This window comes from Pangasianodon hypophthalmus, chromosome 8, assembly GCF_027358585.1.
Source record: "Pangasianodon hypophthalmus isolate fPanHyp1 chromosome 8, fPanHyp1.pri, whole genome shotgun sequence".
Lineage (NCBI taxonomy): Eukaryota > Metazoa > Chordata > Actinopteri > Siluriformes > Pangasiidae > Pangasianodon > Pangasianodon hypophthalmus.
In genome coordinates, this window is record NC_069717.1 from 26010984 (window position 1) to 26038483 (window position 27500).

At 40.3% G+C, this 27500-nt stretch overlaps 3 protein-coding genes across 9 annotated transcripts in view; 1 reads left to right on the forward strand and 2 right to left on the reverse strand.

Annotated features, from left to right (window-relative positions):
* The window catches only part of zgc:152830 (uncharacterized protein LOC767682 homolog), an 8697-nt gene extending 5422 nt beyond the window's left edge, over positions 1-3275 (reverse strand). The window contains exons 1-6 of the mRNA XM_034307031.2: positions 3139-3275; positions 2479-2520; positions 1431-1521; positions 1184-1332; positions 596-704; positions 333-454 (exon numbers count right to left, since the gene is read on the reverse strand). Of these exons, the coding sequence (XP_034162922.1) occupies positions 333-454; positions 596-704; positions 1184-1332; positions 1431-1521; positions 2479-2520; positions 3139-3149 (524 nt within the window). The 5' untranslated portion in view covers positions 3150-3275. The remainder of the gene's footprint in view (positions 1-332; positions 455-595; positions 705-1183; positions 1333-1430; positions 1522-2478; positions 2521-3138) is intronic.
* A 96-nt stretch (positions 3276-3371) lies between these two features.
* Positions 3372-14613, forward strand: fahd2a (fumarylacetoacetate hydrolase domain containing 2A). 4 transcript variants are annotated; one of them, XM_034307033.2, is made up of 8 exons: positions 3372-3587; positions 4975-5231; positions 5984-6200; positions 7891-7950; positions 8417-8579; positions 8685-8793; positions 9084-9171; positions 14029-14613. In XM_034307033.2, exons 2-8 carry the CDS (start codon positions 4975-4977, stop codon positions 14089-14091), a joined length of 957 nt encoding a protein of 318 aa, XP_034162924.2. In that variant the 5' UTR covers positions 3372-3587; the 3' UTR covers positions 14092-14613. The 4 variants fall into 4 exon arrangements, with proteins under 4 accessions (XP_034162924.2, XP_026801508.3, XP_034162925.2 ...); XM_026945707.3 differs by having other exon boundaries at positions 3374-3587; positions 5036-5231; XM_034307034.2 differs by lacking the exon at positions 3372-3587 and adding an exon at positions 3595-3734.
* The window catches only part of gpat2 (glycerol-3-phosphate acyltransferase 2, mitochondrial), a 151229-nt gene continuing 138028 nt past the window's right edge, over positions 14300-27500 (reverse strand). For 3 of the 4 annotated variants that reach the window (XM_034307025.2, XM_034307023.2, XM_053236005.1), the window contains 10 exons: positions 24997-25115; positions 23560-23630; positions 22923-23187; positions 22127-22308; positions 21364-21441; positions 20532-20657; positions 19317-19437; positions 18894-18962; positions 18359-18414; positions 14300-16015 (listed from right to left, as the gene is read on the reverse strand). In XM_034307025.2, coding sequence (XP_034162916.2) covers positions 15899-16015; positions 18359-18414; positions 18894-18962; positions 19317-19437; positions 20532-20657; positions 21364-21441; positions 22127-22308; positions 22923-23187; positions 23560-23630; positions 24997-25115 — 1204 coding nt within the window. In that variant the 3' untranslated portion in view covers positions 14300-15898. The remainder of the gene's footprint in view (positions 16016-18358; positions 18415-18893; positions 18963-19316; positions 19438-20531; positions 20658-21363; positions 21442-22126; positions 22309-22922; positions 23188-23559; positions 23631-24996; positions 25116-27500) is intronic. The other variant, XM_053236006.1, reaches the window with a different exon arrangement.

Consider the following 27500-nt stretch of genomic DNA (forward strand, 5'->3'; position numbering starts at 1 on the left):
ACTGTAGGCAAGGTCATAGCTGGATAGCACCTAGTTAAACACATATGAGATTTCAGTAATTTATTTATGATTTATGCTTTCTCTAACCAAATAAGGATGAAAAGTGAAGTGACTTCTGCTTGGCTAACTGCTTGGAATGCTAGATGGTTACGCATTACCTGTGAGAGCTATAAACACTGGGTTCAGATTCAAACCATATGTAAAACGTCATTCCACAAAAATCATATGCATGTAAATATACAGGTGAGTCACAGATTCACCACACACACACACACACACACACACACACACACACACCAACTAATAAACCTCTCTCATGAACCAACACTCACCTTCCGCTCTCCAGAGCCGCGGCGAGCTCGGTGATCTGCTCACCCTCAGTCTTGTCCTTCACCCACACACCCAGTACTGCCACTTTATGAGGCGAAGGTTTCACATCCCGCAGCTCCAGGGGCTTCGATACACACACCATAACAAAGACATCACGATGAGTAGTGTTTGAAAAACTTATTCTCATTGAAAAAGACACACACAGACAGATATCTTGATATCATATTTATATAATTAGACACAGGAGCAGAGAGACGGCGCTCACCAGGTACAGAGCATGCAAGGCTCCCAGGACCGCCGCTAAGGTGTTCTTCTGATAAGCGCTGTGTGGAGGACACACCAGCAGGGGACGCTGCATGCCTGCCTTCAGCGCCCTGATGAAACGAGACTTCTGGTCACTTTTATGAATTAAAGTGCAACACATCATACTTTTTATTCCAGTCACGTTTAATGCTGTGGAACATCCACGAAACAAGTTAGTTCCTGTTCTCATTCACGTTATAGCGGCTACAAACAGTCGCTCCATCACCAGCCTCTTTCCCATCATGTAGCTTGTCATGTTACCAGCAAATCGGAAAGGACCTGAAGACCTCGCTGTGTTATATCTTTACCTCTGACTGTTACAAACCTCTGACACTGGAGACTCTTTCAAAAACGCTCAATAAAGGCTACACACTGTCAGTGCTGCTGCTACAGAAAGTTAATTCTGAGCAGTCAGACTCAAGAATTCAACAGTCCTGTGGTATAAGGATAAGGAGCCTTCTGCAGTGCAACAGAGCGTTAATAACACCGATCTTTAGAAAGGATCATTCTGAAAGCTTAAGGGTTAGAGCTGACGTGCTGTACTGCGCACCTCTTAATGCCTTTTTCGGCGGCGTCGCTGAAGCGCCTGATGTCATCGTAGTCTCGGTTGAGTGGTCCTGTAGGGGCGAACACCAGCCTGTCTCCTGGCAAACCCACAACCTTCAGGACGACCACACTGTCCGACAGCGAGCTGTCCACCTGAGCGAGACCGGAGCATCGTGGGTAAACAGTTCAGGTCAATCCTTCTACAGCTCCATTTTGATTGTGTGTGTGTGTGTGTGTGTGTGAGAACTCACAGCACTATAATCCTGCAGAGGAGCTTTCAGTCCCTCCAGCTCACTGGGGAGGCCGTCAAAGTTCTGCGCTACCAAAAGGACGCCGTCATAACTGTGAACAACAGAGACATTTCACAAAAGACTTTCCTTTTTAATACTTTCCTGCCACAAATGAGCATTAAGCTACATAATAGATAAATGTGAAACAGTAGGAAGAGACACATATAAACTTTTAAGTTAAGAACTATTTTAATCATCTGAATAACATCCTGCTTTCCACGTTCCACATTTCTACCTTCAATGCGGACTGATACTAAACTGATGGAACACTATAACTTCATAGTGTTTAGCTACAAGACAGCTGCTCTCGAGATGGGGTCGAGGGATGCCTCAAGAACTAAAAAAAAAACCACGTTTATTAACTTTAACTGCAATTTTAATGCAACTAGGTAACACTGCTAAGATGAGCTGAAATGTTTCAAGTCTACATATGAATGAGAGGAAATTTCAGGAATAAAAAAGCTCTAATGGCTCAAATAAATGAATATAACTAGGATTACGTATGTTCTGCGATTATAAGGGGGACCTTGGTAATTCTTTCACTCTGGGACGGGTCCCTGGATGCAAAATGGTTGAGAACCCCAGTAAATCTGTGTTACATGAAGAAGCGAACGCCAGATAACAAACATACCTTATCCTAGCTGTTAAGTGTACATGATAACTGATAGGTGTAACTTTTATACACAATCACACACTTTTTGAATAATCATGGATGTAGTGGATGAGGATGAGGAAGAGGGTGAGGATGAGGAAGAGGGTGAGGAAGAGGAAGAGGGTGAGGAAGAGGAAGAGGGTGAGGAAGAGGGTGAGGAAGATAATGAGGAAGAGGGTGAGGATGAGGAAGAGGCTTGGTCAGAGGGATATGGCAGGGAAGTGCGACACCAAGACTCAGATGTGTCCATTGCTTGGCAGACATCTGATAGCGGATGATCTGATAGCGGAGTTTAAAGTCTAACGTATCTGATAGTGAAGCATTCAGTGAGAGACCTCTGTCCTCTAAATTACTCACTTCTTGTCCTTGTAGTCAGCGGTCCACTGAACAGGCTGCACACTGATGAGATAACATAATAATAATCATAGTAAAAAAATCTCAGTTAGTGATAAAGTTGGCCATAAAGTTAAAGGTTTACTTGATGCATATAAAAGTGTAGAGTAGAACATGCAAAAAAAAAAAGTAAAAAAAAAAAATAAAAAAAAAACAATTGCAGTCTGAAAAGTGAGACTGAACATGAGAAATGGAAGACTTATATTCCACAGAAGTGTATAATGCAGGTTCACTTCAGTGCAAAAACTGCTGAGATTCACAAGAGTCACAAGATTCACATGATTCACAGGAATCTCAGGAATCGCAGGAAGCGAAACCAGATTGAGATAATGCTCTTAGCAATGCTTTATAAGATACAGGAAAAAAATATATATATAAATATATAGAAAATTGAGATCTTACACTAATATCAAATGCAAGAAATGCATCAATAAAACAGAGAAAGAACAAAGTACAGAGAAAATATATACATAAAAGTCCAAAAAAATATTAAAAAAATATAAAATATACAAATCTTTCACAACATCAAGAACAAAACTAACAAGCAACTAACCAACTAACTACATGCAACTTCATTTGAAATACATATATATATATCCATTTTAAAGGTTTAGTTGTCATTACCTCAGAGCCATGTCGCCGGTTTCCACTTCACAGCAGGAGAAAAAGGCTCGATCCTAAACGCCCTGCTGCTTCCTATATAAGAGCACTAGGTGTAATTATGAAACATGGGGTCCTTGTGAAGTGCACTGCGGATACAATAAGATGCCGTTTGACGTTGAGCCAATAAGACGCGACTGTCAGCTGACTGAATGATCACGTGACCGCGGTGCTTTGTGGGATTTGTAGTTTGCAAAACTTGCACACGTTTGCGAAATGAACAAAAATCGAAACACAGAAGAACTTGATCTTGATTTATGATTGTAAACGACTTGTTGATGATTATCACCGACAACAAATTGAATAAAATAGTGAGTTTATCGCGTTGAAGTACACTTACTTTAATAGAAAGAACTACAGTTAGGAAACCCGGAAGTGCAGAAGCTGTATTTTGGACAGGAGAACTTGCAAAGGTGAGCGGTTTTACTGTGAACTTTACTCCCGCACAAAGGTTCAGGGATCTTTGTAAAGGACCCAGAATGTTGTCGTAGAAAAGCTTCTTCTTGTGAATCTGTGGATTTGGTGCAGAATCGGTTATTTCCTCAGTCTCACTGAATCAGGTAGGGCGCGAGCTCTTACACGCAGGGAATGAAAGGCTTAATGTTGTGCAGTTCTAGGAAAATAATCAGCATCAGAATGGTGTTCTGGAGCAGATTGACTGTGACCATCCCAAAGCTGATTATTCTCCAATAACACACGTCCCAAAAGTAACCTACTCCTCTTATACCAGGGCAACTTGCCAACACTGAATGTTTTTAATTTATTAATGAATGCCAAGTCAAGTTTTTCATCCATTTATAGGTTTATAAGATTTAATGCTGTGGAGCATACACAAGACAAGTTAATTCCTGTCCTCACTTACATTATAGCAGCTATAAACAGTCGTTCCTTCACCAGCATCTCACTTTCTCTCTAAGTCAGTAAGACTAAAACCAAACCAAACCCCTGCAGCTTGTCATGTTTCTGAGAGACGCAGTGTGTTCACAGCGCAATGTCCTCTGTCCTGAATCCTCTCCCACCGCAAACAACGTACTGACACTGGAGACTCCTTCCTGAAATATTAAATAAACATGTCCTTACAGAAAACTTCAGCATCTACTTCAACCACTACAGGCTTTTCTTTGTTAAATACAAGTACATTAAAAAATGTTTATAATAGTATCTGTAGAAACAATAATGTATTACATTATTAAGCGCATTAATATAAACATGAGATCTGAATTACAGGCAGAACTAGTCAGAGCTGCTGTTATAGAAAACTAATCCACACCTTCTGACCAGCTGTGGTGTTTCACGATTGTATAACAAATAGATAGCTTTATATGCAGCTAACACATTTATTAGTGATATAAATCTGTTCTGAGGTTAATCGGGATTAGTGAATGCATAGGTCAGTGTGAGTTTCATAGATAGATAGATAGATAGATATTTATTCTTCAGGTTCTCTGAATATGCAAATTGTAAACTTGTGTCATCTTCATCCTGGAATATGATTGGCTCTTAGACCTATATTTGATGATGCAATACAACCTGCATAGCATGTGTTCAGTATTATATTGGATTTCCTAATAAGCTTGATCCCTGTCTGTTATTTAAAAGCTTTAGGAAAATGCTCCTGAATGGACAGTTTTCACTCAGTGTGCACTCAAACTAACCCCTACAACAGGATTTAATCACTCAAAACATCGTTTATTCAGTTTCTAAAACTCAAATCTTAAATCTTTCTGTCTTTTTTCTGACCCTGATGTCCTCTTGTCTGTCTCTCTATTCATTCACCTCTGTGTGTGTGTGTATGAGCAGATGAGAGTTGTGTGGAGCTCATGGCTCAGTTTGAGGAGACTCAGTTATATGTTTTCTGTAGGCTCAGGCACACGCACCCTCACCTCAGCCAGCATGCGTCTGATCCAGTTCTGCAGACGGGGAGCCGAGGGAAACGTGAGGGTTGGTGTGGAGAGGGAGAACGGTGTCGTCGACTTGAAGGCGTTTGATCAGTCCATGCCGTCCACCATGAGAGAGTTCTTGGAACTGGGAGAGAAGGGCATGGAGTGCGCCCAGAGGTGAGGCAGATGATTTTATCCAAATCAGCTTACAAACAACCAAATGACTAAAACATGATTACAACATTGTCCTATCATCTAAAGATCAATATTAGCTGTTAAAAGTTACTTTTTGTAATCAATATCAGTTGGCCAACAAAATGTCCTTGGCATTGGTGGATATCATGCTTTTAAAACACTGATAAAGTCTCTAAACACACTGTGAACCACTAGGGGGAGCTAATCACTCACAGAAAGTGGGTTATTTGTGTAAAACAGCTTTTGGCATCATTCAACTCATGAATTTGTGTTGGGTAATTTGTTATCGAATGGGTGAAAATTTTGACTGTTACGCTGCTCTGAGCTTTTTACAGCAAAGTGTAAAATCTGCTTCTGGTTAAAAGTGGTGAGACGTCTCCTAAAGTCAAATTATAAGTATGTTATTATATATAAAATTATTATTCTGACAATCAACAAAGTCCTGATTGATTAAACCTGTTGATGTTTGTTTCATTCTTGACCATATAATTTTATATAACAAGATGTGTATCTGATTTTTTAATCAACTTTAAACCTGTATCGGCCATCAGCAGCATAAGTGTGTCCAGACTTGGTCTGTTTCTCTCCTGTAGGTCCATGACTGTTCAGTCATACACTATCAAGTGTGAAACTGAGTTTTGCAAAATCGGATCAAATGATACAAATTCAAAAGATTTTTGCATTTAGATTTCTACTGGCATCATTCTAACTCCATAGCTGCTTCTCCATTTCAGAGCCGAGTCCAGTGGCAAGTGTGTGCTCCCTCACTCCGATATCCAGCTCCTGTCTCCAGTCACCGGCCCAGACAAGGTGGTGTGTGTGGGTATGAACTACAGAGACCACTGCCTGGAGCAGAACGTCCCCATCCCCACTGAGCCCATCATCTTCAACAAGTTCCCCTCCTCCATCACGGGCCCCTACGACAACATCCACCTGCCAAACAAGAGCCAGGTCACAACCAGCACCTTGTCTACTGCTAGCCTCAGTTTGAACAAATGATAATCTAAAATTTGACAATGTGCAGTGTATAAGTTAGTGTGTAAGTGTGTGTATTTGATTGTGTGAGACAATAATAATGAATTATAGAAATAATTTATCCAAAAGTGTAGTGTACACTATTCCCACCTCACCCTTAATGCGACCAATCAATGAAGTGTCCGACTTCATTTCCTTCTTTAGTTTTGCACTCGAGCGACACTGATGATGGAGCTAATAAATAATAATGGAAGCTTAGAGTCACCAGTTTAGCATTCTGCAACTGTCTAAATCATACCACACACTTCAAAAGACTCAATTTGGCTTAGTAATATTGGGTCTCATTTAAAAATATTTTATTACAGTTGTGTGTGAATGTTTTCATACGCCAAACCAAACTAAAAAAAACTCCCACCAGATTTACAAACAATTTGGTAACTCTGCTTTCTTCGTATTGTCATGCGTTGATAAATCTGTTGATAAATACCAATTAAATTATCAAGCGATATCACAGCACAGCTGATTAACATTCAGTGACGCCGCCAAAATCCTAGAAAAAGGCAAAAGCCACAGAGCCGAAAACAACAGAATGAAGACTAAACAGTGAAAGAATGTTTCCTTAATGCTGTGTGTGCTAAATTAATGCAGTAATGCAGCTCAGCCACTGCAGTGTATCAGCTACTATACACATACACTAACTCATCTTTTTATAGGGTGCCATTACTTTTGCCCTCAGTGAATAGCTGTTCTTATTTGTTTTAATTTAAGTAATTGGTATGATATGAAATGACAGAGTTTTACAGAATTTTCATTAAATTGGTGTGCGTAATTGAAATAAATGAGCGGTTTAAATGGTGTAATCCGTATATAAAATCACAGTAACCCCTCGACAATTACAATTTGAAGCTTATCAACTGGGATCCTCCTAATACGTAAATTTACACAAACTTAGAAGCTCTCGTAGTCTATGAATGGTTTTCCGAACTAACTGGATATTCACGAATATCACATTTCTTGTGTAAATGCTCTCGTGAACGATTTACGAATAAATCAGATCGTATCCAGGTTGAAAAATGAGGCTCATTTTTACATGAAAAGTTTCATTGCAAAGTCTTAAACATGTACAACACAAATCAAACTGGAATTAAATTACAGTCCGAATCACTTCTAATGTATAATTCTGACTTAGGCCACGCCTCCTACCCGAGTCCTGAGGCTGAGGCTCGTGCAGCGTGACATCAAGCTGTGCTGAGAAACTAAAACGTGATTTAGCTTCAGGCTGGAGCTCTGACTGTTTTTAGCTTTGTTACATCCTTTTGTATGTATTTATAGAAAACAGCGGTGGAAATAATTAAATCTGTTTGATCACAGAGCTAAACAGGTGGCTATAAATTTCATTTATTTGTTAACTCCAGTAGACTCACAGCTTCAGGAAAATCCTGACTGATCACCTATGTTTGGGGAAAATTCCAGCTTTTGCTTGTTCAGGAATCAGTGCAGAAACTGTCTCTATGCATAATGTGCTCAGGTTTACATCACGGCTACATTTGTAAAATTTACTCCAAGGTGTTTTTGGCCTAACGTTTGTTACCTTTGTTTGTCTGGAAAGCAGCGACTTTACTCAGTGACATATTACTAACTTTGCTCTTTTTCCCCTCTTTCCCAGGAGGTGGACTGGGAAGTGGAGCTTGCCTTTGTGATTGGAAAAAAAGGAAAGCACATAAAGGTGAGTCAAAGCACATAATGTTGAACATATTTGACAAAAACCAGTAAATTCTGCCTGATTATAGAAAATAATAATCACAAGATATGGCAGATGTTACTGGTTTATAGCTTCACTGGTCCATTATTTTATACACACACACACACACACAGTTTTCTTTCTGAAAAATAGTTTACTTCCAATCCTCGAGTGAACTTCTGGTCCAGTGAAAAATCAACTGAAAATTTTTTTGTGTCAATCGGCCAAGATACGTTTGGCACCCAATGTTTCCTTTTTTTAAGTTTTGCACTGAAAGAATGAAGCTAAATTAGCTAATTGTTTACTATAAATCTTTATAAGTTACATTAAGTGACACTGTGACCTAAACCTAAACTTATCTAGGCTACGTTTGGTGTGAGGAGAAAATCATGGCAAATTGGAAATTCATTCCTATAAAAAGGCGTATTCCGCTCATGCCTGTTATTTTCAGGAAGAGGACGCTCTCCGTCACGTTGCCGGCTTCACCGTAGCCAACGATGTCAGCGCTCGTGACTGGCAGATGGAGAAAAACAGCAAGCAGTGGCTTCTGGGAAAAACATTCGACACATTCTGTCCACTAGGGCCTGCCCTTGTTACCACAGAAGCGCTGAAGGGTAGGTGGGGTCTGGTGAGGAAACCTGAACTAAAAAGCAGCGAAAAGTGAAAAACGTGAGGCTATGAGTCACAGTTTCAGCTGTAATGTGCTGTTTTTAAATCAGACGTCCACAACCTGGGGATCCGGTGCCTGGTTAACGGTGACGTAGTTCAGGACAGCAACACCAATCAGCTGATCTTTAAGACGGAGAAGCTGGTGGCGTGGGTCTCGCAGTAAGTATGGAGTGCATGGTGTTGAAGATTTTACAGCAGTGTTCAGATTCACTGTTCTGACTCTTCTAGGGATGCGATGGTACCAGTACTGGTATAGGTTTGATACCGTGCTCAGTGAATTGTGCAACACAGTTGTATTCGAGCATTAAGCAAATGAAGTGAGCATGTAGAGAAACTGGTGCACGTGTGAGCAGTTCAGATCTGTGAGCACTGAGTGCTGAGACAGTCCCGTATTGTGGATGCATCCCTAGAGTCTTCTGTTCAGCTCTGTTTGTTTGTCTTGAATGCAGGTTTGCGACTCTGTGCCCAGGCGACGTGTTTCTAACAGGCACTCCTCCAGGGGTGGGTGCGTTCAGAAAGCCACCCGTCTTTCTAAAGGTGAGCTCATCTTCTTACACTGCGTAGGCTTGTTCGCCATTTTCCAATCTCCTGAAAAACATTATTTTATAAACATATGACTGCAAAACTAATCTCTATAAGACTAATATGACCTGGTCATGGTGATGGAGAAACCCCATCACTCATTTAATCCTGGAGTAAATATACATAAAAGACGGGTGCAATACGTTTTTGTGAGCTGAAATCCTCCAAAATGTTAAGACGTGCCCTTGGTGATTACTGGTTTAGGAAGTCATTCATCACGTCTGATGTTTGATGACATTCCAAACCGTGTGGAACAAAGCGATTACAGAAATTAGTCAGAAAACAGCTCCAGCGTTCTCTCCCACTGAGGCAGGAACATCTGTACAGACGCATCCTCTGAGATCATTTTGGAGAGAGGAAACAAAGTACAGCATTGTTCAAAATTAATATGAGTCAGAAAACTTTAATTAGGCATTATCATTATTGGATTGCGCTACATCGAAAATTGCTTTATTTTAAGGAATGATACTCTGTCTGTGGCCTTGCAGTGTTACATGAGTGGTTACAGTGTGTTCGCTGTGGTGTATACACTGACTTTTTGCATGCATCATAATCATGTGCTTATTTTTGCAATTAATTTTAAATTTAAGGTCTGAGTTAAAAAATTTGATATAAAAGGTTTCTTTTATACCCAGCATTTCCTGGATGCTTTCTACTACCTCTAAAACATCACACATCAGACACCTACTTATGATGTGTAGTTTGTTTTAGTTAATATTGTAATTAGGCTAAAACCAAAATATAGAGGTCCCTACAAATACAAGTCACAGCACCTGCAAATTTATAATCCAGAAAATACGGTAATCAAACATTATGCATATGTTTGCCATAATGCACTATTTGGGTTTATAAATTAATTGGCAGTATTGATCACACTAGTGTTAATTTATTACATGGGGCTGCATTACATGTCGGGAGTAGCAAACCTACCTTTAAAAAAACTACATATACCAACATTGTACTTTCACAAAAACCATATCATAGAGTACACGCTCCTACAAGTACAAGTCGCAGCACCTCCAAATGGGGGAAATGTGCTTTATAGTCCAGAAAATATGGTAATCAGACATTCTGAAAACTGCCATAATGCACACACATGACAATTTAACTCTTTTGTGTGTTTTACACGTGCATTACAGATCAAATGAGCCAGCACTGATAAATTGAGAAATAATTGCAGTGTTGAAAACAAAGTGAAGAGCTAATAGAGCTAGAGCTAAACTGAACACATTACGAGACTAGAACTAGCACATAGTGGATGGATTCTGAAGTGTGATTGCCTCTCTCGTCTCTTAACAGTAGATTGGTATGCATCAGCGCAGCCTGAAGGGAGAACAGCAGCTTCTGTTCTGTCCCTCCTCTGTGATTAAATTTAAACCTTCATCACGCTACTAATTTCCCCCAATTAGATGCTGTTAACATTGGCTGTCGTTCAGCACCGTGGAGACTTGGCACACGCTCGCTCGAGTGGCAGACAGCCACCATGTGGCATGTTTCATTTGCACCGGATATTTTCTTGTTGCAAAATGACTTTGACATCAATCGCAAGTCATTAGGAACGTAATTTACACAACAGTGAAGCGCAAATTATTTCAGCAGGCCCAAGAGTTATATTTTGAGCACATGCAATGTTCAATTAGCATGGTTTATTTCTACTCTTAAAGCGAGCACTTGAAAAGCCACAAGTGTTTATGAAAAGTAGCTGAAATAGTATTTGGAAAAGTAGTTGTGTACAAAATAATATGTAGACATAATAAAAACAGAAGCCCTTTTATAACACGCTGCGTGCAGACATAACAAATACAACAGTGACATTTTAACTGACAACTATTTAATAAAGTACGAAAAAAAATCCAGAGCTTGTTATATTGGTGTATTAATGTATATTTATAGACCTTCCTAACATCAGTACCAAATTTTGTCTTGTGAGGAGCTTTAATCCTCCATGTTATGTCTGTATCTCGAGATATGTGCAGAACTTTCAGTTTGGAAATGTTACTCTTTTCCAGTGAGAGTAAAGCTGGTTTTAGACTGTGCGATTTTGGCAGTCTTTTAACATTATTACTTGTTACACTGTACGAGATCCCAAATTTTATAACAGAGTGTGTGATAATGTGTTCTACATGTCAGATTATATGATGAAGATCCTCTAACGATAGACCTGTGATTAAAGAAAATTACTACATTCTGCTTATATCATCAATCAGCATAATCCGGGCTCGTGCATAAAACAAACTTTCTTTAGAGTGAGGCTGACATAATGCGGATTTTTTTTGTCCATTGTCATGTTTCCGTTTTGTTTACGTTTAACTACTCGCCAGTACCATATTTGTAGCTGAGTTTTGCTTCATTCTTTTCCGTCCTCTTATAGGTCGCTGCTAGATGAGTATAATAGCAGTGCTCAGACTCTGAGACTTTACTTGTAAATTTCTGGCAGAACTTTGTCGTCGGCTGTCTGTGGTTACAATGGCACTAAATCATCACTACATCATATTATGCGTTCTAAGACTGCCATTCTCAACTCTCGACCAATGAATTCTTTTACAATGTGTGATTTCCATCCGTGACAGCAGAATCGGGCCATCATGTTTGGGTTCCATGCATCTACTGTGAGTGAAACATCTGAGCTCTGAGAATAATCAAATTTGGTGAGTTTGTTGTGGTATGCAACAGGATTCAATCCTGTGCTCCACTCATTTTAACCGACAGATTAATAAACTGGAAGTGTAATCTATGCTTGAGGCACAGGTTTGTGGACACCTGACCATCACACCCATATGTGCTTGCTGAACATCCCATTCCAGATTTAGTCCCACTTTGCAGTTTTAATAAGCTCCACTCTTCTGGGAAGCTTTCCACTAGATGTTGGAGCGTGGCTGTGGGGATTTGTGTTCATTCAGCTACAAGAGCATTAGCGAGATCAGGCGCTGATGTTGGTGAGGAGGTCTGGCGTGCAGTCGGTGCTCCAGTTCATCCCAAAGGTGTTCAGTGGGGTTGAGGTCAGGGCTCTGTGCAGGAGACTCGAGTTCTTCACCTCCACCCTTGACAAACCACGTCTTCATGGAGCTCGTTTTGTGCACAGGGGCATGTTACAGCATATAAAGCCATTCTGTACAGTTGTGCACGTCCATCTTTTAACCCAACAATTAACCCATTTTTAGACAAGTTTTATTAATTTGAAGCATCTTGTTTTTCTACTTTTAAGCATTTATTTCTAGAAAGAAGCTAAATTATCTGCCAACAGAAAGTTTGAAATGAGTAAAAGCATTTAAAAAGGGGCTGAATAATCTTACATAAGATATTTCTGCAGTGTACTCTTTAGTGGTAAAAGGGTGCTTAAGGCATTATTAAAGTTGATTTACTGTGAACTAGATATTGTACTCAAAACCCATGACTCAGGAATGCTGTGGTTTCACCACAGTAAGGAAAAGCAGGACATACGTAGCCTATGTGTTAGCATAAGCCTGAACTGCCTGAAATACAGTAAACTTATAGCCACAGATAATAAACTAAGGTGTAAATGGAGAACTAAGATTAAACACAAGCTTACAGACCAGCCAAAACAATACACAACTAATGAGTACACATATGCAGATGACTCACAGCTCCGCCCACAGACAGACAATGTGACTAAACGAATGGCTCTTCCTACTTTGCTCTTCTAAATGCCACTCTGAATCCTATGTAGCGCACCTCAAAGAGGAAACGCCCACGGCAGCTGTTTCTAGATTCGTTCCAAACAGGAAGTAATTATCATTTACTTCAAACTTTCTGAAAGTGGACACTATTCCCCTCCAAGTTTCTTTGTGCTGTTAAAATTGCCATCGCAACTGGCGAGTTTATATATAAATATATGTAAAGTTCAAGTACGAAACAGTAAGATCTCATTTTGTAGTAATAAATTCGAACTAAAAGTCGCTAAAAGAGAGTAGTGCAACGATGTGCATAAGCTCTCTGGTGTGTGTTCAGTGTTTTTATTCCAAGTGATATACAGTTTGTGCATTTGTATTTGTAAATTAAACATATCTGATAAAAGCATAGGGAATTTTTCCATTGTGTGTGTCTGTGATGTAATGTAATGTATGCAGAAGAGGGTGGATAGCACGTCCTTCATTTGCAGTTCCATCCTTCAGTTGCAGTTCAAAAAGATGCGCTTGGCTGGCTTCACGTGTCTCGGAGAAAGCACGTGTTAGCCTTCACTCTCGCTGCCTGGTAGCAGTCACATGGTAGGCGGGAAGAATCAATGATTGTGCGTTGCTTTAGACCCCTACAGACACTTCAGTGTTCTCACTCTGTAGTGTAGCCTTTGTAGGGAGTAGGGCACATTCATGATCCCTTCACAAAGCCTTTACAGTGAAGTCCTACTGTTCAGTTGGGAATTGCAGTTTTTAATGTCTCTGATCACTAAAATATGAAATCTGGTCATTATTTGAAATGCAAATAATGACCGAGCAATTAAAATAATGACAATAAATAATGAATATCTGAAATTAATAAATTATAATTAAGAAGAGTGAAAATGCAATGAGGGCTGAGTATTTCAGTAACCGCCTAATAAAACAAATTTAATTATGATTACTGAAATGACTAGTATTAAAAGTAATTTTTCCCCCAACTCTGTCTGGTGTGTTAAATTACAAGCTTAATGTAACCATCTAAAAGAGATTTACACAGGTGAAGGAATACAGGCTTATAGTGCACAACGGGAACGAAGTTATAGATTTTGTTCATTAAAAAGCTGCAAAAAAAAAAAAAAAAAAAAAAAGCATGCCGCCATGTCTTCATTTCTTTGTTTCTCTGGGTGTGTTACAGAAAGGAGACGTCGTGGAGTGTCAGATTGAGGAGATCGGGTCCATCCGAAACACAGTGGTGTGATTCCAACATGGTCGACTGACTTTATCTGAGCTACATGGATGAAAAAATTACTGATTCACATTTTCACTGTTGCAATGCTTCAATGTCTAAGATGCTTCTGAAATTTTAATCTGAATCATGTGCACTACAAATGATTTGCCCACAGGTCAGCTGCTGTGATTTTCCAGGAGATGGCGCTCTGCTGATTATGTTTAGGGAGAAACAGTAGTTGTTTTTTTTTTTTTTTGCTTAAGGCAGGGTTTTTTGTCATTATTTCCAGATTTTTCTGTGTTCTGGTTTGTTACTAATTTTAAATGTGTGGAAAACAATGGAAAGTCTAACAACAATGATGTAGAACCTTCACTTCCTAAGTTTTACTTAGACAAGAGAATATCCATATGCATCTCTATGTTTTCCTACAGTTTCACTGTTCCTTTAAATTCAATACCAGTGCATGGACCCAATGAAACAAGAACATTTTCATATCTGTGAAACTACTTAAAATACTCAAATAGCATTGAGTAAATAAAATCTGAGAACTGACTGAGCTTGCCATATTTCAACGAGAAAATGGGAAAACACTCAGGAACTGCTCCGTCAGTGCACTGACCTGTGTTTATGAACTGAGAGAAGCGTAAACAGAGCAAGTGGGTAATATATTGTGTGAAACCGCAGTGCTGTCTGCATTTAAAGCTGAATTTCTTATTTTAAAAAGTGCTGCACTTTGCCATCTCACCTTTCCTGCCTGTTTTAGTATTCACCTCATTTCTTCTCTGTTCATCTGCAAATCTCTCTCACCATTATTGATTGCCCTCTTTGTGAGTGTGCAGGAGGATCTTGTGCAGTTCTCCCGTGTGTGTATGTGTGTGTGTGCGCGTCTCTGGAGATCTTACTCAGCACCCGGTGCACTACACCAATCAACCCTGTCCGTTAGCATCTCTCCCACCATGCTGCGTCTGAAAAGAGCCTGCATATGTATGTGTGGGGAGAAAGAGGGGGGTTATGGGATTGCTATGGTGTCCAGAGATGACTGGAGGTATTACCAGCCCCTAATCAGGAGCTGATTGGCGGGTCAGTGGTTCATGAGCTCTGTCACTCATCATTAACATCATCATGTATGAGACTGTAAAAGAGAAAGATCCGGATTGAGCAACAGCCCAGAACGAGACCTGAATTCATTTCACTAATCAAAGAAAATGTTAATAAGCAACAATTTTCATCAAACAGAAACAAGAGAAGAACTCATTAACTCATAAACTATCAATCCAACATTATCAAACACTCATTAATTAAACTGAATACAATGACCAATATCCTGCTCTCCTATTGGTTAATAGCTCTGATCAACTCAAAATCCTGCCAATATTCTCACTTAAAGGCTACTATTAGAATTTTTAAATTTAAAGTTTGACCAAAAATGAAATTTACACACTTTCACCAAAAATGTAGCTCAGTCTTCAGTTCTGCACTAGAGCTACACTGCTCAAAGTAAAGTGTTAGCACTGTGGAAACTGAATGATTAAATCTTCACACACTTGCCTGGTTCAGTAAAACTTTCTGTACAAATAAAGAATTTTTAACTGCTAGTTTTAAAGACACAGTGCTCTAGCCCTAGATGCTAAACCAGATATAAGCTTTTCTCATAGCTGCAGTGCAAAACTAACCACAACAAACATTTCCTGACTGAATACATTTACAGTAAGAGCGAAACCAAATGCAGTTTTTAAACGCCCAGGTCCAAGTCCACATCTTGCTCCATGCTGATTACCTGAAACACTGATATTTTGTAACTAAACCTAAAGCAGCACCGAGACATGTTTCTCCTCCATCAGCCATAGAGGAACTGCGAGACGAACTGGAAGATTTTGTGCTTGTTCTCAGCCTGAAGGAAAAAAGGACTGATCTCTAGATACACCTCCTTCCTCTGCCGGTCCTCCATCAGCACCTGGTACAAGAGAAACACACTGTAAACATACAGTCTTATGTGCAGAAGCAGGGAAAACACAAATTTTTTTTCAGCTGACTTTAATGAGGGGTTTTGACCAAGAAGGAGCTGGAGAGATCCACACCAGAAATGGAATAAGCTGTTCACAGAATAACCATATTTATGGAACACTGGCGAGCTATATGAAATCCTGTGCGAAGTTTACTCAATGACATGTTGTGGAGTCAGCATGTGTGAGAAAAGGTTCTCTGGTCTGATGAGACCAAAACTGAACTTTCTGGCCTTGGCACAAAGTCCTCCATTTGGCAGAAACCCAACACCCTGAGAACACCATCCCCACAGTGAAGTGTGGTGGTGGTAGCACTACACAATTTGGAAAAGGGGGGTGGGTGTGAATACTTAGGCAAGGCAATGTATGTCAAACGCCAAAAGAATGAGGAAAACACACTGCAGAACACACTGCAGAACACTCAGTCTTTTACACAAAGAATTTAGTGTACAGTTTTCTAGGACACTCTGCACTGCGTGGGGGAACAGAGCGGTTTTGAGAAGCCTCTGAGCCAAAACGCCATCACGACACTGCAGAGATGTGGTCTTTGTTTTGCCTCAGACTTCTTTTGAACTGATAAAATGTTTTGTCTGCTTGTGGGTTGAAAGTACAAGATATTTATATAGTTAGATATTTATATAAATCTTACATACATATATAACCTTATACGGAGGCCACAAAAAAGTATTTGGACACTTAATTTAACCAAAAAATAGATTAAGTTAAACAATATAAAAATAATACACATACTGTTCAAAATTAGACAAAAATTATTTTGACACTTAAGATTATTCTGTTGTAACAGTTAATCCATAGTTAAAGTGAACACACCATCTGGTTACTCTGCTAGGGACACCTGTATGAAATTGAAGGTAAATGTACTACGTACATCCACTATAAATTACACTGGGACCAGCTGACTAAAAGTAAAATGAATGCAAACCTGGCTAAGAAGAGGGAGGTGAGTTTTGAGAAAAGGTCTAGCATCAGCTGTTTGCACAAAGAAGGCCACACCATTCACCAGATCAGCCAAAACATGTATTAAAAAAAAAGTACAAAGATGAAGGACTTTTAAATGAAAACAGACACCTGAAGACCAGCAGAATGGGCAAGACAACTGTGAGTAAAATCAAGAAAAACAGGCAATAAACAGCAGCAACGATGCTTCAGGCATCAATGAGAATGATCAGATACAACTAGAGCACCAGCTATTCAAAACAGTGATCAGTGAACATGGGTACTGAGGCAGAGTAACACAAAGGAAACCACTCATCAGCCTCAAGAGATGTGCAAACGAACATGTACAGAAAGACAGCTGCTTCTGGAGAACTATCTTATCTTCATATGAATCAAATTTTTAACTTGGATGATCTGATGGTGGAGTGTTTGTGTGGAGAAAGCCAGGAGGAGAATTCCAACCAAACTGCACAGAGGTGGAAATGTCAACATCTGGGGCTGTTTTTCCTACAGTGGTTTTGTTGAGCTTGTGTTCATTGATGGCAGCGTGAACTTAAAAAGTGTACAGAGGCATTTGGGATGCAAACTCGTGGAAATCAGTGAAGAAATTATTCAACTATATATTTCAGCTGAATAATGAAGCTTACAAGCCGCCAGTTTGCCAAAATAATGGAGAAGAAATGAGCAGACTGTCGATGCTCTCGTGTGGATGAACTGAAAGTTTTGTTGGTTGAAGCCTGGAGGAGATGTCCACCACAACTGTTACAGAAACAAGATGTTGTCAAGAAGTCCTGCAAAACAAAGACTGGCCAACTAAATACTAAAAGGCTGTAACTGTGATCTTTAACGAAGCCACTAAATTAGTTTTTGTCTAATTTTAAACAGGATATCAATTATTTTTATATTTTTAAACATTTAAACAGTTTGGGGAAAACACATGTATAGGTGGGATGGTCAGCTGTCCACATACTTTTGGCCATATAGTGTGTCTGTGTGTGTGTGTATAATAGTCAAAGATAGAAATAGACAGGGTCAAAGAGGCAGAGAAGAAAGAGTGAGTCAGAGAGATAGAGTGAGAGTTAGAGAGAGGCAGAGTCAGGGAGTCAGAGAGAGGGAGAGAGAAAGTTAAAAAAAAGTCAGAGAGATGCAGAGAGAGAGGCACAGAGTCAGAGAGAGTCAGAGAGATTCAGAGTCAGAAAGATACAGAGCGACAGACACACACAGTCAGAGATAGAAACAGAGAGAGTCAGAGTCAGGAAGTCAGAAAGGGGGAGAGAGAGAGAGAGAGAGAGAGAGAGAGAGGAAAGTGGTGAATTTAACTGTCATATATAACTCACGCCAAAATCAGTCAGGGTTCGCAGGGCCATTCTCACCAGCTTTACCGAGGAGCTCTCTATGAGACACACACACAGAGTTCAGCTTAGGAGGCTCAATGTTTCCGATGAAAAGTTCACGTGAACTTTCATTCCGAAATGTTATCACAAGCATTTCCTTTAGCCCTGTTTTCTTTTCCTCTCACTGCCTCTCTTAATGTTTCTTTGTGCCTGTCAGTTACTACATGTGTGTGTGTGTGTGTTTTGAAACAGAATTTGAATGGACAAGTGAGTGGTTTTCTGTAGCACCTGACATACTGAAGTCTTAGTTCAGCTGATCAGTGTTGCTAAACCACCTAAAGAATTGATGCTAGTCTCCGAGCCAAAGCCGTTTCTTCATGCCAGTTTTCATTTATAGAACCGTCCTCTGAAATGTCATGGAGTCAGCGGGGAGAGATAACCAGCCATATTTAGCCTCCGCTTAAGCTCTTATGCTAAGTGAATTAAATGTTGAGAAGAGCTGAATGTGTGTGTGTGTGTGTGTGTGTGTGTTTCTGACCGTGGTGCACTTTGTCCAGCTGAGCTTTGTTTCTCAGGTGAGTGTGGAGTTGAGTCACACACACCGCCTCTGTATAACAAACACAACACAAAGCCATTCACTTCAGCGCAGACCCGATCCTTTTCCCTCTGCTGTCTCTCTCACCTCCACTACTAATTACAGATATGCAGTGAAGTGGTGTAGAGGCAGGAGAGCATAAAGCAACTTATTTTCCTGTGATGATCCCGTAAGAGTTAGATTTACCTCATCTACGCCAATTAATTACATATTTTCTGCATAATGAGTCACATATTTTCTGCACTGGGATTTACACACATTCAAATAAACTGTGTCTGCTTCAGAAGCTCCAGCTCCAGGGTCCCCTAGATGCTGTATGTATGTGTCTGTGTGTGTGTGTGTGTGTGTGTGTGTGTGTACAGTAACCTGTGAGGGGAAAGGGCAGCAGGTCCAGGCTCTCTATAGCCCAGCACAGCGCCCTCAGCTCTACACTCAGTAAGCTACAGAGAAAGAACAGCAGCTCAGGACACTGTGACGGCTGACTCAACTACACACACACACACACACACACACACACACACACACACACACACACACACAGACAAAAAGAGAGAACACCATTTCAGTTTCATACACCTTAACTCTGAGATTGTGTGTGTGTGTGTGTGTGTGTGTGTGTGTGTCTTAGGGTTGTAACACAACGCCACTATCTCTATCGGTTTAGTTTTTGTAACACTCCCGCTATTCCCTTGAAAATACTGGAAGACAGTGAAACAAGTAAACAAATAAATAGCAATTTGCACAACACAACTTTATTCAACTCAAGATCTTGTACAATTCCTCAACCTCAGCTACATCAATTGAGTTTATAACTGGTCTCAGCCAGACGCTCAAACTGTGCAGCTTTCTGCAGATCTCTCTATAATGGGACTGAGTAAGCTTGTTACCTATCTTTCAATACAATGTCTTTACCAAATCAGGGAACTGTTTATAGTTGACAACTACAGCCACCTTAGAATATTTTATCAGATTTTTCTTTGTATAGTTTTGGGTTTTTTACACTCCAGAAAGATCAGAAGAGTTCACTGGACACGCTATCACAATGTACTCCGAAGCTGGGATGCAGTGCTGCTGTGGATCTAAATAGGGTCATTTTCATTATAATGCCTGTTCGAAGGAAAACATGCAGAATGAATATACAATTTAATATTTTTAAAATGAATTAAACTGACTGAACCCAGAAGAGATGTGCTGCACAATGGCTCTATAAATCAAAGCAGATTTCTTTTCTGAATTTTGGGCTCAAATATGGTAGAAATATGGTTTTTAATTTGGAGCTCAGTAAGGCAGTGTTTAAGTCAGGCTACTGAAGCAAAGCACTGACAACAGACCAAAAAAATTATTAATATGCTTTCAATTTGTTTCATGAAAACAAACATGGTTTTTGTCCTGTGAGCATCATGTCTGCGCCCTTCAAACTCGTGCCTACAAAGTAAAAACCTCCTGCTTACAGCTTTATTCCCGACCAGATGCCCTGTGAACCGGACAGGCAAGCTTACTAAAAGATTATCTACATTTTCTGTTCAATCCGAATACTGTATGCCTATTCAGTTATGTGTGTGTGTGTGTGTGTGTGTGTACCTTGTATGAGCGTGTGTCCTGTTCCTCACACTCTGAGTCACTGCTGTGTTCAGGATCATCTGAAGCAGTCCATGAGAAAACACCCTGCCTTTTCCAGAAATCACACACTGGAGTATCTCGCTGTACCTACACACACACACACACACACACACACACACACACACACACACACACACACACACACGGCAACTCTATCGAAAGAAGCTGAGGTTAACATTAATCTTCTCCTATGTGTTAAATCCCTAAACACTTCAGCAGTTTTATTCCATCAGTAAAAACCAAAAGGCATAAAAATCAGAGTGTAATAAGTTTTTAAATGGAAGTGTTTCAATCTCGTTCCACACACACACACGGCTGATCGCTGCTGCAGCATGGACTAATCTGCAGTGCAAGCACTTCACAAGCCAAGCTGCACTCTTTTTCTGTTCTGTTCTTTTTTCACTGTGTCCCTTGTGCTCTGTTCCATCCTCAGCAGTGTTTTCTCTCCTACAGACTCACGCCATCTGTTCACATTTTACGCCAATACAACTCCAAATTTTACTTTCTAATACACACACATCCCAGCGATGATCAATAGAAACACTACTGATGTAAATGTGAAAAGTCCCATCACAAGGCCTGCCCTTTGTCCTGACGCAGGGACACACACTTGTATCACCCTTCAGGCTCGGAGTGGACACGAAGTACAAAGAACAAATGAACAAAATAAAAATGGTTTATTTCAGCTGTATTTAATCAAAGAACCTCTGAGAATCAAAGAACCTCTGAGGTGTGTGTGTGTGTGTGTGTGAGAGAGAGAGAGAGAGAGAGAGAGAGAGTGTTTACATCTCACCTCCTCCATGATGAGAATCCCACAGCGCACCATGCTGTCCACCGCATCCAGAGCAAAACTGTCCGCTGTTTGGCATGGCTGAGAGAGAGAGAGAGAGAGAGAGAGAGAGAGAGAGAGATAGAGAGATAGAGGGAGAGAGAATTAGTTGTGTATGGAGTGGTTTGTTCTTGTTGACATTTCCTACAGATGTTGATTTGTTGGCTGTAATTACACACACTGTTCTCCAGTGAACAACTCTTCAGAGGAGATTTACAGGTACAGCTACAATTACTCACTGCAGCTTATCTGTTTCTACACGCAGCGTGTCACCCTCGCTCTAACCCGTCCATCACAGCACCACTGCTCACAGAGCACAGACTACAGATTACTGAAGCGGGAAATCTTCAGCCACAACAATTACGGGAACTATCTGCCATTTCTCTGACAAAGAAGACTACTTTTTAATTAATAACTTTTAAATGGATAGAAAGATATATAAGCAGTTCAAAACAGCACTAAGCACAATGAGGGCTGTATAAACTTTTCAGCCTTGAAAACCATCAGGAGACTGTATACAAGGAAAAGCACCCGACAGCCACTGTAAAATCTGTAAAGTGATGCTTTAGGGCTGATTTGTTGTTTGTGGGGGAGGCGGCAGCTAATATTATCTGTAGTAGTGCCAATACTTTTGCAGGAAATAAAGCAATCCTTAAAAAAAATGTATACAGCATTCCCGTACATTTAAGATCATTACATAAACAAGTTTGAAGTTGTGTGTATTTACATGATGGGTGCCAATACTTCTGGAGCTGATGGTGTGACTCACTGGTATATACCCAGCTGGCAGTAGGTGTGTAAGCTGTAGGCTTTTTTCAGTCAGCTCCTCTTGACCAAGTGCAACATCAAACTCCATCTCTCCTCCTCCACATCCTGCCACCTCACACAGCAAGGCAGAGACAGCACAAGCTGCGCGCACACACACACACACACACACACACACACTTTGATTAGTAAATCTATATGATGTTTAAAGTGAGCTACACATCACTAAGCCTTTAAAGTGTAAACTATATATACATCACACACACTTTTATTAGTAACTCTGTAGGAGGTGTGGCCTCTGTGTCAGTCCCAGTGAAGGAGGCGTGGCCTCTGTGTCAGTCATAGTGATGGTGTTGCCTCTGTGTCTCAGCTATAGTGAAGGAGGTGTGGCCTATGTGCCAGGACCAGTGAAGGAGGTGTAGCCTATGTGCCAGGCCCAGTGAAAGAGGCGTGGCCTCTGTGTCAGTCATAGTGAAGGAGGTGTGGCCTATGTGTCAGGCCCAGTGAAGGGGGTGTGGCCTCTGTGTCTGTTATTTCCAGTAAAGAAGGCATGGCCTCTGTGTCTGTTATTTCCAGTAAAGAAGGCATAGCCTCTGTCTGTCATTGTTAAAGAGGTGTGGCCTATATGTCTGTTAGTCTCTGTCATCTTTAAGAGGCAAAATAAAATATTTTGAAAACATATTCCAGCACACTCACACACACACACACACACACACACACACAGCCTGTAGTATGATGTATATGTTTATTAAACTGACCTCCCACAGCCTCGGTGATGAAGACGTGTGTGAGCAGCTGGCCGTGCCGGCCGAGGGTGAGCAGTGCGTGTGGATCGGGCCGAGCTGTCACCAGCGGCTCTCCTGAAGGAGGAGCTGCAGCCATCAGCAGGTGTGGACGCAGCAGAGAGAGAGCGTGGAACACCACACTGAGCACAGAGCCTCCAAAACCAACATCACAGCGCCTGAACAACACCTCCTCCAACAGCCAACACAAATCTCTACACAACACAGACACACGCACCCCCTGACACACACACACACACAGAAATAGAGGAAAGGAAGGATGGCAGAGAGAGAGAGAGAGAGAGAGACAGAGAGAGAAGAGTAACAAAGAGAGTAAAAATGAGCAGTGGATAAATTAAACCACTGAGAGAAATGTTTGTTATCTGACATCTCTATATTTAATATCTCCTAAATCTCATTTGTATCATGTTTGTAGATCCATACTGTGTGTGTTTGTGCGCATGTGTGTGTGAGTGTTCTGGGCTTTAAATAGATCAATAAATACATCATTTAAGAGGCAACGAAATGAGGCATGTGGAGCGTTATGTGAAAAGACAGAGCTCCATAAAGCAGAGTCAGTGTGATGTAAATCTGCTCAGCTGTGTTTCCTCACCCTGCGGTGTTTATGGAGGAGCAAACAGGACAAGATGCTGGTAGACATCACGGCCATGCTGCTGGTCACCGCTGAGAGACAGATTAACAACAACACACAAACAATACATGCTCCATGCACTCTTAGTAGCATTAAAATAAAGTCCTACACTGAAAAATGTGTGTTTTTAGTCCTTTGGAAATTTCTCAGCACTTCTGTATAAAACTGGATCAGGAAGAGTTACACATGAGCTCAGTGGGTGACGTCACTAAACAACCTCCACAGCTTTGGACCAATTACATCCAATATACAAATGATTAAAGATTGACAGGATACCCAAAAACGTTAAAGAAGTAGCTGAGAATCTGATGATCCAAATTAAGATAAATAATATTAAGAAAAAAAGAAAGTAAGAAAATAAAGAAAGAAAGCAAGTATGTGAGTAAAAAAAGTTAAATTAAAAAAAGAAATAAAATTAAAAAGGATATAGGTAAGTACAGCATTTAAGTAAGTAAATAAAGTAAGCAAGTAAATAATTAAAAAAAGCAAAAAGGTATGTAAGTAAATAAAGTACTTTTAAGCAATTAAATAACTAAAGTATGAAAGAAAATAAATAAATGAAAACAAAGTACACAAGTAAGTAAATAAATAAATAGAAGGTATGTAAGTATATAAATAAAGTATGTAAAGAAAGAAAGAAAATAAGTAAGAAAGAATTAAATAAAGTATGAAAGTAGGTAAGTAATTAAGCAAACAAACAATGGCTAAACACAAATGAAACGTAATGTTTCTCTGAAATTACCAGATGAAGCCTGGACACGAGTGAATTTCTTTCCTTGTTTTTCTGTGCATCTTTTCATGGCCTGAGTTTGAGCTCAGTGTGGAACTCTGAGCTGGGTGCAGTGGGAGAATATTCTGAATTTACGTCTCTTACACAGAAAAAGTTCATGCCTGGTTTGTAATATCACACTGTGCAGTGCGGAAATCAAGGGCTAAAACCCCACCAAGTTGAAAGTGCAGCTGCACAGCAAGATCCACAGGCTTATCAACAATATATCTGTGGAGAGCATGAAAGGTGTGCTCGCATGATGCAGCTCAACACCACACAACAAACTTTGATATCATGGCTGCAGCAGTCGATCAGGAAAATAAATAAATAGAAATACGAGAGGCCTTGTTCTCTTCAGGTTTAGATACAGAAATGTCTGCTAGCTTTTGAAATAATGCTTCTACTACGATTGAGCAAATTACAAAAGCCAAGTTATGTATTTACCATAAAACATGCAAACTGCTGCATGTAAAGGTTTTCTTTTGATTTCTGAGGTTAAGGTTGGAGTTAGATTAAGATGTAGATACGTTAATATGGAAGGTCCTCACAAGGATGTTAAAACAAACGTGTGTGTGTGTGTGTGTGAGAGAGAGAGAGAGAGAGAGAGAGAGAGAGAGAGAGAGACTCACAATGCATCAGGTGCAATGTCAAAGCGGCACTCAGCTGCCTCTCACTGTGGGACAGTTCAGGCAGAAAAGTGGGCGGAAGGAGCCAGGAAACATCCTTTTGCCCAAATATGGTGTCCTTCCTGGGATGAGGGAAACAAAGCCAAAACTCTTAATGTACATAAAAAGATCTTACTAATGCAGTAATGACCACTGACTCACAATAAACAACTAATATAGGGCTGGACAATATGACGATACAGTGAAGTAGACAGTAAGGAGATGGGAAAGAAAGCAGCTAAACATACTTTGTTAGGTTTAATGAAATATGTCAGACTAGATGAAGCCAATTCCACAGTGAGAAGCCGTTTTTTAATCTTCTTTTGCTTTACTGAACCATTCTCACTGTGATATCACTTTGCACAGATTGGAGAGGCGTGTCCCTTGCGCTTGAAGGAATTCCTCCCACGCTTATTTCTCTTGTCCTTTAAAGCTATGTAAAATTTAAATGAAATTAGCGCACTGTGAATTCTGTCCTGACCTGCACTGTGTGGAAGAGTGCTTTCAGAGCCGCGGGTTGCACATCTCTATTCAGTCCCACTCAGCTAATTTAGAGTCGATCGGCGCTGCATGCCGGCTCAAAGAGGCTGATCCAGACTTGTTTTCGGAGTTAAACATGCCAAAAAAATCTCCCACACACTGTAGACTTTGCATCATCTATCCAAGGAAGATCAGTGATTCAGCTATAAAGGCTGAATTATACTTGCTTTTAACTGTGTATGCAAGATGACTGCCACACGTATCCTGCAGAAATGATCCTCAGAAATTAATGCTACGTATCCGCATAGTGCAATACCAACGTAAACAGTGGAGGTGGTATAGCACCATGTGACACTGGCTCCGCCTCTGACTAATCATACTAGCAATGTGTCTCAAATCTCATGCTTATGTACTATTCTATAGTTACTGAGTACAGGTTTTCCTATTATGTCCTATCCAGTCTTCTGGATTATCTAGATTAGTGAATACTTTTCAATGTAAGGTCAAGTTCAGACACAGCTCATGACAACAATCATGACGACAGCGGAACGTTTCAAGGAGAAAATGAGCTCGCCAGTCTGTTTAACATCACTGTGCTTGAAATTGCTAAACACTTTACAGTGAACTTGGAAGCCAGACAGATTGGGATGTTTTGACTCTGATGTGCTATCTTGTGGACACCGTTTTCAATCCTATTTTTCCCCGTTTTCAACGTATGAACAATGTTGACAGTGTTGCCGCTACTTCTGTACGCTTCTGAGGGCGCTGTTGATGGACACAAGCTTCTGTGCTGCACATGCTCAGTTTCAAAATCAGTGCTTTCCAGCTCATCCACATGAGTGCTTTTGAAGAATCAGTACATTCTTAAACAGTGCAATGAGACACAGGTTTATTATTTTGCATACCTACTGCACAGATTTATTTACTTTCATCATTAGCGTAGCCTAAAAAAGCACTGAAATGTAATATGTAGCCTCTCTAAAAATAGCATTGTCCCGAAAAAGTTTTTGCTTTAACAACAGAAAAGATGACTAGTGAACTAGTCAAATACTTTATTGACTTACTCGCCATCTAGAAGAAATCAGTAGTTGTGCATCCCCCTTCTGCTGACCAGAACTCAACTATACAACAATTTATATTTGGCCAAGCTGCACTACACACTTCCATGCTAGTTATATTTAGTATATACATTTTTTCTTTGAACAGGTGAAATGATCACACTGATGATCACACTGATCCATCTTTAATTCACACCCAGGCTGAAACCGATAGACATTTCAGAGGGTCATTGGTATTTCACCCTCAAACTCTTACGAACGACGAACTGTGTTTAAATAGGAAAGCCTGAGGACCTCAGACACACTCTGAAAGCTCAAGAGGAGTTCTCTCTTTCTCGCGCACACACACACACACACAGCTTCAGGGTCTGAGAGGAATAGGGACGGAGGTACTGTGGGGGGAAGGTGACCTTTTTCTGTGACATTCCGCCTGAAAGCCAAGTTCTAAAGCTGACTGACAGCTGAAGCTGCAGGAAAAGATTGAGCTCGCAAGAGAGCCACACACACCTCACTCTAATGTGTGTGTGTGTGTGTGTGTGTGAGAGAGAGAGAGAGAGAGAGAGACAGAAAAAAAGAGAGAGAGAGAGAGAGAGAGATGTGCATGACAGACACAGAGTCAGTCAGAGAGAACTGTGTGTGTGTGTGAATGGAGCGAATCTTTTTAATAGTTTTGGAGAGAAACAGAGACAGAGAGATGAGATGAGATGAGATGAGGTGAGATATGAGTAAAAAATGCTGTCAAACAGAAATGACAAAAAAGTGAAAGAGAAGGAGGGATGGGACAAAATGAAGCCATAAAATAAATGAAATGAAACTGGAAAAGAGGAAGGAAAGAGACAAGAGAATAATGAGAGAGAGAGAGAGAGAGAATGTGAGAGAATATGAGAGAGAGGAGGAAAAAGTCATAAAATAGAGGGATAGAGAAAGATG

Coding starts and splice junctions, on each gene's coding strand:
- fahd2a (XM_034307033.2), top strand. CDS start 4,975: ATGAGAGTTGTGTGGAGCTCATGGCTCAGTTTGAGGAGACTCAGTTAT. Junction 8,580..8,684: donor TACCACAGAAGCGCTGAAGG/GTAGGTGGGGTC, acceptor TTTTTAAATCAG/ACGTCCACAACCTGGGGATC. Junction 8,794..9,083: donor CTGGTGGCGTGGGTCTCGCA/GTAAGTATGGAG, acceptor TCTTGAATGCAG/GTTTGCGACTCTGTGCCCAG.